This window comes from Dipodomys ordii, unplaced genomic scaffold (genome assembly GCF_000151885.1).
Source record: "Dipodomys ordii isolate 6190 unplaced genomic scaffold, Dord_2.0 Scaffold79, whole genome shotgun sequence".
Taxonomy (NCBI): domain Eukaryota; kingdom Metazoa; phylum Chordata; class Mammalia; order Rodentia; family Heteromyidae; genus Dipodomys; species Dipodomys ordii.
The window spans coordinates 240,320-250,245 of NW_012267295.1; the positions used below are offsets into that span (position 1 = coordinate 240,320).

The following is a 9,926-nucleotide window of genomic DNA, read 5'->3' on the forward strand; positions in this document are numbered from 1 at the left end:
CTTCAGTGCCCATAGCTTGTAGTTTACCCAGCATTCCTCTCTCAGTTCTGTTTGATCTGGCCTTGTGGGAGAGATAGCCATTCTTTCTACGCTGGCAGCTGACACGGGCGCTCTCCCCTGCCCTTCATGCTGTATCTACAACCTCACCAGGAAAAAGACCTTGGGGCCCAGCACTGGTGGCTCTCACCTGTAATCCCTGCTACTCAGGAGGCTGAGATCTGAAGGATCTCCATTCAAAGCCGCCCAGGCAGGAAAGTCTGTGAGACGTTTATCTCCAATTCACCCACTGGAAAACGGGAAATAGTGCTGTGGCTCAAAGTGGGCCAGTGCTTGCCTGGAATCAAAAGAGCTCAGGGACAGCACCCAGGCCCAGAGTTCAAGCCCCATCACACACACACACACACACACACAAACACACACACACACACATGATCTTGGGGGCTCACACCTGTAATCCTAGTTCAAGCCCCATCACACACACACACACACACATACGATCTTGGGGGCTCATACCTGTAATCCTCGCTACTCAGGAGGTTGAGATCTGGGAACCCTGTTCCAAGGTTAGCCTAGGAAGGAAAGTCCTGAAGACTCTTACGTCTAATTAACCAGCAAGAAGTGGAAAGTGGAGCTGTGGTTCAAGTGGAAGAGCACTGGCCTTGAGTAAGAAAGTGAATGGACAGTGCCCAAGCCCTGAGTTCAAGCCTCATAACTCTCTCTCTCTCTCTCTCTCTCTCTCTCACAGTGCCCAGGCCCTGAATAACACTCACTCTCTGTCTCTGTCTCTCTGTCTCTGTCTGTCTCTGTCTCTCTCTCTCTTCACATACACACACACACACACCACTGGGTTTTTCTAACCTTTACAGTGGCCAAGCAAATCGATGGCCTAGCACAGGTGTAGGGCAGATGTGAAGAGAAGGGCAGAGAGGCTTGGAGGTGGAGCGCCTGTGGGGTCCTGGCAGCTGTCCCGGCCCCTCGCTGCCCCTGAGAGGTACCACTTGACCTCAGCCTCACATGGTAACACGCACCCACCCACCACCTGGCTAGAAAAATGTGCCAGCGAGGTGTTTGTGTTTGGCATTTGGCAAGTCTGATTGGTGAGTGATACTATCTCAACATTTTGATTGGCATCTCTCTTATGAAAAAAGAAAGACCCTAGGTGTGGCATGCTTGTGTTAAGGGTCATGCCTGACACACGTGGGACTGCCCTCTGCCCATCTCCTTCTCCCTTCCTTCCTTTCTTCCTTTTGTCTTGGGGCTTGAACTCTGGGTCTGGGCGCTGTCCCTCAGCTCTTCAGCTCAAGGCTGTTGCTCTACCACTTGAGCCACAGCACCACTTCCGGTTTTCTGGTAGTTAATTGGAGATAAGAGTCTCATGGACTTTACTGCTCAGGCTGGCTTTGAACTCTGATCCTCAGATCTCAGCCTCCTGAGTAGCTAGGATTATAGGCATGAGCCACTGGCACCCTGCCTTTCTCCCCTTGTATAATGAGAAAAATCACAGCTCCTATCTTTCTGCTGTGATTTCCGTCGCTGTGATCCACAGCGCCACTTCTGGTTTTCTGGTGGTTAATTGGAGATAAGAGTCTCATGGATTTTCCTGCCTGGGCTGGCTTTGAACTATGATCCTCAGATCTCAGCCTCCTGAATAGCTACAGGCGTGAGCCATCAGCACCCAGCCCAGCTTGTTTTCTTTACAGTTTCTGGAATTTAGACATGATTAGGAAAACTTTCCCAACCCCAAAGTTATAAATCATCTGCCCATGTTTTATTCAATAATTTTACGGGTTTTCTTATTTATATTTGGAATTTATCCTCAGATGTAATCTCACGAACATACCCAACCTGTTCTGACCCCGTGGGGCCACCTCCGCTGCCCACGATCTGATATGTAAAGGCTTATCCTGTGCATTTGAGACTTGACTGTGAGTTCAAGTTCCTTACTATTTCCAAGATTTCTTTTGCTTTGTTGATCTGACCGCTGGCATGCAAGGCGACAGTGCTTTAGTTATTACTGCTGTTTGGGATGTTTGCCGGCCAATGCTTCCTCCCTTGTTTGTTCATCCTTCTCATATCTTCCTGTACCCTCCTGCTTGTTTTTCTATACCAACACCAGAGTCATATCTAATTGTACAATCGCATGCCATTTATACATTGCCTTAGAGAACAAAGAGAAACAGGACATCTTTATGAGCGGAATTTTCTATCCAGAATTCCAGTAGTAAAGTATGTCTTTCTCTTGGTTCATGGTTGCTTGTGTTTCTCGGCGGCTTGAAGAATTTGCTCACGGAATTTGAACTTTGGTGTTCTGTTTTGTGTTCTGGTTGCCAGTACTTACTGGGGCTTGAACTCAGAGCCTTGGGCTCTCCCTTGTTTTTTTCCTCTCTCTCAAAACTGGCGCTTTACCACTTGAGATACAGCTTCACTTCCAGATTTTTGATGATTAATTGGAATAAGCTCAGACTGGCTTCAAAACTCTATCCTCAAATCTCAGCCTCCGAAGTAGCTGGGATTACAGGTATGAGCCACCAGCACCTGGTGCCAATTTTTTTTAATTAACACTAGGGATAACTGAGTGGTTTTTCTCCTTAGATTGATTAGCATAATTAATTATGTTAGTGAGTTCCTAATAGCAAACCATCCTGCAATAGAATTACAGGCCTGAGCCACTCCTGCTGGCACCTAGATGTTGGACTTGATTGAGCCTTTTGGAGTTGTGACAGGATGTCTGTGTTAAGCCATCAAGTTTGGCAGCCACGGGACACCAATCCAGGAAGATCCAGAGAGATTCAGTAAGAACTGGCCTGTTTTGCCCTCCATCTGTCCCTGGCTGAGCAGACACGTCCCCAGGGTTCTGTGTCCTGCTAGAAACAAATAGTTTCAGGCCCTGCCTGCAGGGGGCGCTCCAGACCCAGGGTCCTGTCCCCCCCCCCCCCCCCAACCAGGCCACTGCTATGGGACTTGGACTGAGTGTCCTCGGCTCTCCTGATCTGTCACCATTGGAACACCCAGCCTGCCCCTCACCTGCCCTTCCCGGCCTGCCTGACATGGCACCCTGGCCATGGATGGACTCAGAGCAGGGGGTGACTGGTTGTCCTCCAGCCTCCACGGGGCCCTGTGAAGCCCCAGCTGACAGGGCCAGGCGTGGTGGTCACAGACCCCACGCAGGGCCCCTGAGCGTGCTTTGGGTCTGAGATTACACGGGAATTGGGCTGTGGCCAACTCGGCCTTGTACAGAGTATCTAATCCTGGTTCTTGGGCTTCACACCAAATATGGTGGGCCCTAGGTCCGGCAGCCACCCAGGGGTGGTGAGCGTGGGCAGAACTACCACCCCTGGTCCAGCACCACAGGGTCCCAAGCAGCTGGGGTTGCACACAGCTCACACCGCCAGTCCCTCTTGTTTTCCCTTCTGGCCCTTGGTCCTTGACTTGTGGCTACTCTGTTCTAAGTTGGTCCACTGGTTTCCTGACCGTTCACTTCCTGCCTTGCCCTTTCTCTATTTATTTACTTTGCGCCAGTCTTGGGGTTTGAACTCAGGGTCTGGGTGCTGTCCCTGAGCGTTTTCACTCAAGGCTAGCACTTGAGCCACAGCTCCACTCCTGGCCTTGTGGTGGTTAATTGGAGATAAAAGTCTCCCAGAGCTGGGCGCCGGTGGCTCACTCCTGTAATCCTAGCTACTCAGGAGGCTGAGCTCTGAGGATCACGGTTCAAAGCCAGCCCGGGCAGGAAAGTCCATGAAACTCTTAGCTCCAATAAACCACCAGAAAACCAGACGTGGCGCTGTAGCTCAAGTGGTAGAGCGCTCACCTTGAGCTGAAGAGCTGAGGGACAGTGCTCAGGCCCAGAGTTCGAGCCCCATGACTGACAAAAAAAAAAGTCTCCCAGACTTTCTTGCCAAGACTGGTTTCAAATCGGAATCCTCCTATCTCAGCCTCCCGAGTAGCTAGGATTACAGGCGTGAGCCACTGGCAGGCAGTTTCTTTCGTTATTGCTTTCACTTCGTGTCAGAAGCTGGGCACGCTTCTGCAGGCTGACCACAAGCCCACAAGCCCATTCAAAGCATAGCTGTGCTCATACACCACACACGGTCCCCACAGAGAACTACGTGACTTAGCTTGTTTGCAGAGACTTTGTGGCGGTGCTGGGATTTGATCTCAGGGCTCTCACTTGCTAGGCAGAGGTCTCCGGTCTGAATTATGGCCCTGGCCCTTTTTTACTTTAGTTATTTTTCAGATAATGTCTTGCTTTTTTGTACAAAAATAATACCTGTAGCTTTCCATGCAGCTGGGAATCACAGCTGTGAGCCGTCTGTTTACTGAGATGGGATCTCGCTCACTTTTTGCCCAGGCTGGCCTCTAACCATGATCCTCCTCAACTCTGCCTCCAGAGTAGCTGGACTCAAGCGTCACGCCCGCCTCAGCCTGTTGGCCTAGCTCGGAGGCGCATTTCTAGTGTCCCCGTCTGCACATACGATTCGCCCCTGAGAGCTCGCGCCGCCTCACCCTCTGTCCTGGCCGCCTTTGCAGGCGGAGGACTGGCAGGGTCTCCAGCCCGCAGAGCGGCCATGTTCCTGCAGGCAGAGGGTCAGCCCCCAAGCCAGCCTCCTGCCACGGGCTGCCCGGGCTGGCAAGCTCCCGATCTGTCACATGGAACTTCTCTGCCCTCTGCCCGCAGGATGCCAGCCATGGGGACCGCTGTTCCTAAATTCCCATGCCGGGCCCAGTCCCCCAACCCTTTCAGACCCGAGTTACCTGACCCTTAGGGTAGAAGTGACCCCGACGGTTTGCTGGGGTTGCGGGAGCTGAGTGCAGCCAGAGCCGGCGCAGGCCAGGTGAGAAGAGGGGGGGTGCGGCCACCGGGCGTATCCCCAGTGCCAGCGCTTGCCGGGGAGGTGAGGGTGTGGAGGTCTTCTCTGTCCCCTCATCTATAAGATGGGGGTGAGCCTTGCCCCCCACTAGGGGGAGTATTGGGGTTTAACTGTGCATGAAGGGCTGAGAAAAGTCTCCTGCCAGGGAGAGAACAGATAACCAGTATCCACCCAACGTGTGACTATAGGACTTAGTCGGGTGTGGTTGTTCATGCCTGTGATCCCAGCATGTGGGAGGCCGAGGCTGGAGGATTGAGTTCAGGGCCAGGCGGCTTAGTGAGCCCCGGGGTTGTAGCTCAGCGTAGGGCTCTTGCCTGCCATGGGCGCAGCCCTGACTTCAGCAGGGGGCCTGGCGTCTCAGGCAGGGCTGACCCCCAGGGCACACAGCGCCATGATCGCGACCTAGTGACCAGCAGTGATCTCCCACGGCCCAAGGGCTGTGGCACAAGTCAAGGTCATAGCCTGGCACAACCTCCGTCTCCTTCCCATCGGACCCGAGTCTGCAGGCCGCCCAGTGGCAGCATCGGAGCGCCAGGACTCCGAGCTGAACGTGCGCCTGCGGCCATGCCCCATGGCCAAGCCAAATGGCCTCAGGCCTGTAGCGGCCTGCCCTCGGCCAGCGCCAGGCCTTCATGTGGGGAGGATGTGGGATAGGGCTCCGGAAGCAGGCGGGGGGGGGGGGGGAAAACCCCCCCAAGCAGCAGCAGGCCTCTGTGCCTCTGGGGGTTGCGGGGAGCGGGAGTTATCCACCCCCCCACCCCGGGGGCTGTGGCTGCACTGAAAGGGATACATAGTCCCCCGCTTGTCACAGAACAAAGGGAGCATGCGCCCTTTGACTAGAGAGCAGCTAGCTGGCCAGCATCCAGAGCCCTGGGCTTCGGAAACTGCTCTGGGCGGTTTGGTGGTGAGCTCCTTCCTTCCTCCCTTCCTTCCTTCCTTCCTTTTCTCTCTTTTCCTTCCCTTCCTTCCTCTCCTCCCTCCCTCCTTCCTGTCTCTCTCCCTCCTTCCTCCTTCCTTTTTTCCTTCCCTCCCTCCCTCCTTCTTCCTCCTTTCTTTCCCTCCCTCCTTTCCTTCTCTTCCTCCCTCCCTCCTTCCTTCTCTCTCCCTCCCTTCCTCCCTCCCTCCTTCCTTCCCCTCCATCCCTTCCTTCCTTCCTTCTTTCTCTTTCTTTCTTTTTGTATCTGTGTTACGGCTTGAACCCAGGGCCTTGCGTTATCAATTTTTCTCATAGCTAGCACTCTACCACTTGTACCACATCTCCAGTCCAACTTTTTTTTTTTTGTCGGTCGTGGGGCTTGAACTCTGGGCCTGGGCGCTGTCCCTCAGCTCTTCAGCTCAAGGCGAGCGCTCTACCACTTGAGCTACAGCGCCACTTCCGGTTTTCTGGTGGTTTATTGGAGATAGGAGTCTCAGGGTCTCTCCTGCCCGGGCTGGCTTTGAACCGCGATCCTCAGATCTCAGCCTCCTGAGTAGCTAGGATTACAGGCGTGAGCCACCAGCGCCCGGCCCAGTCCAACTTTTCTTTTGCCAGTTCTGGGGCTTCAACTCAGGGTCCAGGCACTGTCCCTGAGCCTCTATGTGCTCAAGGCTAGCACTCTGCCACTTGAGCCACAGCGCCACTTCCAGTTTTTCTGCTTATGTGGTGCTGAGGAACCAAACCTAGGGCTTCATGCGTGCTGGGCAAACAATCTACCACTAAGCTACATTCCAAACCCAAGTCTAACGTGTGTGTGTGTGTGTGTGTGTGCGTGTGTGTGTGTGCGTGTGTGCGCGCGCGCGTGCGCGCTGATAAGTGTGGCTTGAACTTAGGTCCTGGGCGCTATCCCTTAGCTTTTATACTCAAAGCTGGTGCTCTACCATGTATGCCACAGCTCCACTTCTAACCATTTCGTGGTTAATCGGAGATAAGAATCTCGTGAAGTTTCCAGGCTGGCTTCATCCATGATCCCTGTATCTTGGCCTCCTGAGTTGCTAGGATCCCAGGCGTGAGCCCCAGAGCCTGGCTCTGTGTGCCTTGTGGGCTGGGGTGCCCCTGTCCGGCCAGCCTGACCCAGATCTTCTCTCTTGCAGAACGGCCGGTTCCTGTGGGCAGCTCTTGCTGTGATCGGGGCGATCATGCTCAAGCCCCCCGGCTGCCTGCTGCGGCTGCTCAAGGGCACCCCCAGACAGTGCGTCTGCACCTGGTTCATCATCGGCTTCAAGTTCACCTTCGTCCTCTCCATCATGATCTACTGGAACATTCTGGGTGAGCCCAGGGAGCAAACCCACCTGCCTGTGGGTGCCCCCTGTCCCCACCTGGCCCCCTCCAACCTGCCCCCCAGCACCCCGGCCCCGGGCAGCATCTTTTTCCTGGAGACGTCTGAGCGGACCAATCCCAACTTTCTGTTCATGTGTTCGGTGGAGTCCGCGGCCAGGGCGCACCCCGAGTCCCGGGTGGCGGTGCTGATGAAGGGGCTCCCGGGCGGCAGTGCCCCCCTGCCCCGGCACCTGGGCACCTCGCTTCTGAGCTGCTTCCCCAACGTGCAGCTGCTGCGGCTGGACCTGGAGGAGCTGTTCGACGGCACCCCGCTGGCCGCCTGGCACGCGGCCAGGCGCAGGCGCTGGTGCTGGCAGCCCTACCTGCTGCCCGTGCTCTCGGACGCTGCCAGGATCGCCCTGCTCTGGAAGTTCGGTGGCATCTACCTGGACACGGACTTCATCGTCCTCAGGAGTCTCAAGAACCTCACCAACACGCTTGGGACCCAGTCCCGCTACCTCCTCAACGGCGCCTTCCTGGCCTTCGAGCGCCAGCACGAGTTCCTGGCGCTGTGCATGCGCGACTTCGTGGCGCACTACAACGCCTGGGTCTGGGGCCACCAGGGTCCCCAGCTACTCACCCGGGTCTTCAAAAGATGGTGTTCCATCCGCAGCCTGGGGGACAGCCACACCTGCCGCGGGGTCACAGCGCTGCCCCGCGAGGCCTTCTACCCCATCTCCTGGCAGAACTGGAAGAAATATTTCGAGGACATCGGCGCGCAGGAGCTGGCCCGGCTGCTCAACGCCACCTACGCCGTCCACGTGTGGAACAAGAAGAGCCACGGCACGCACCTGCGGGCCACGTCCCAGGCGCTGCTGGCCCAGCTCCACGCACGCTACTGCCCCACGACCCACGAGGCCATGAAGATGTATTTGTGAGGCCCGCCAGCCTGCCAGGCCTCTGTCCCCGTCCCTGGGGAAAGCACGGGGCGCGGCTGGGGACGGCACATGCCCAGTGCCCCGGACGGAGGGCCTGCACACTGGCAGTTCCCCTCAATGGCTGGCAGGAAGCGAGTAACAAACGGGAAGGCACGGCTGGTTGCTGTGGCTCACGCCTGTAATCTACTACTACTCAGGAGGCTGAGATCTGAGGATCATGGTTCAAAGGCAGCCAGGGCAGGAAAGTCCGTGAGACTCTTATCTCCAATGAACCAACAGAAAACCAGAACTGGCGCTGTGGCTCAAAGGGGTAGAGCATTAGCTTTGAGCAAAAGTGTTTAGGAACAGCACCCAGGCCCAGAGTTCAAGTTCCATGACCAACAAAAGAGTTCAAAACAAAACAGGAAGACATGGTGGCTCACGCCTGTAATCCCATCTACTCAGGAGGCTGAGATCTGAGGATCGTGGTTCAAAGCCAGCCTGGGCAGGAAAGTCCATGAGACTTATCTACAATGAACCACCAGAAAACTTGAAGTGGCACTGTGGCTCAAGCGGTAGAGCACTAGCCTTGAGCTGAAGAGCTCAGGGACAGCGTCCAGGCCCAGAGTTCAAGTCCCACAACTGACCAAAAAGGAAGGCACATGCCTGGTGGCACTGGGGAGCCAGGGTGCCCCAGAAGCTGGGCAAAGAGGAGGAGGAAGTTGGGAAGAGCCCCAGGACAGGTGAGGAGGAAGCAAGGGAGAGCTGTGCCAATGCGGCCCCCAGCCGGGCCGGGACGGTTTTTGGAGGGGGGGAGGGGCCGATGGCTGCTCTGGGAGCCGTACGCTCTCTTACCAGCCTGCTATGCGCAGCTGCCCGCTCTTACGGCCCAGGGTGCTGGCGTTCTTTTGGCTCAGGAGGCTCATCTCCAAGATACTCCCTCCCTGGTATAAACAGGCATTATGCTAATAAAGTGACTCACTGACTTCTCGTGTTTTGCCCTCGACCCCGCCCCCGTGAGTGCCCCGAGGGGTGGGGGAAGTGGCTGGGTGGGGGCCCTGTCACTGGGTTGTACCAGCCACGGTTGACAGGTGGGGTTCCCTCCATGATGGGGGCTTCTGCAGTGTTGGAGGGAAGAGTCTGTCCCCCATCCTCGTGTCTTTGACTTCCACCCCATAATGAGCTGGAGTCAGTTTGGGTTTTATTTTGTTTGTTGTGCCAGTGCTGGGACTTGAACCCAGGGCCTGGGCACTGTCCCTGAGCTTTCTTTTCTGAAGGCTGGTGCTCTGCCACTTGAGCCACAGCGCCACTTCTGGCTGCTTGGTGATTAATTAGAGCCTCCTGGACCTTCCTGCCTAGGGCTGGCTTCGAACTGTGATCCTCAGATCTCAGCCTCCTGAGTGGCTAGGATGACAGGCGTCAGGCACAGTGCCTGGCACGGGTTTGCTGTGATGCAGCTGTGAGGAGCCAGGGCAGCATGGCAGCCCTGGGCCTGGGAGGGGCACAGCCTGAGAGGGAGATGGGCGGCCCCAGGGCAAGGCCAGAGGGAAGAGTAGTCAGGGCGGGGCTCCATCTGGGTCCAGTTGTGGCATTGGCCTCTGAGCCCTTCCAGGGGGACAGGCTGCTGTTCGCGACTGGGGGGGTCACTGGCAGCAGAAGGAGGAGGTGATCTCTGAGCTTTGGACTCCCCCTCTGCCTGGGGAGGAGGTGAGCCACCCAGCTCTCGGAGTATTCAAGGGCAGGTGGTAGGGGCTGGGAAGGTGGCTCAGTGGTAGAGCGCTTGCCTTGCCTGCATGAGGCCCTGGGTTCCATTCCTCAGCACCACATAAGCAGAAAAAGCCAGAAGTGGCGCTGTGGCTCAAGTGGTAGAGCGCTAGCCTTGAGCTGAAGAGCTGAGGGACAGCG

General features: G+C 56.2%; 1 protein-coding gene across 1 annotated transcript; it reads left to right on the forward strand.

Moving 5' to 3' along the window:
- Window positions 1–1,835: 1,835 nt before the first annotated feature.
- On the forward strand, window positions 1,836–8,262 carry A4galt (alpha 1,4-galactosyltransferase). Its single transcript, XM_013024837.1, has 2 exons — window positions 1,836–1,925; window positions 6,939–8,262. Exon 2 carries the CDS (start codon window positions 6,984–6,986, stop codon window positions 8,040–8,042), a length of 1,059 nt encoding a protein of 352 aa, XP_012880291.1. The 5' UTR covers window positions 1,836–1,925; window positions 6,939–6,983; the 3' UTR covers window positions 8,043–8,262.
- The last annotated feature ends 1,664 nt before the right edge of the window (window positions 8,263–9,926 follow it).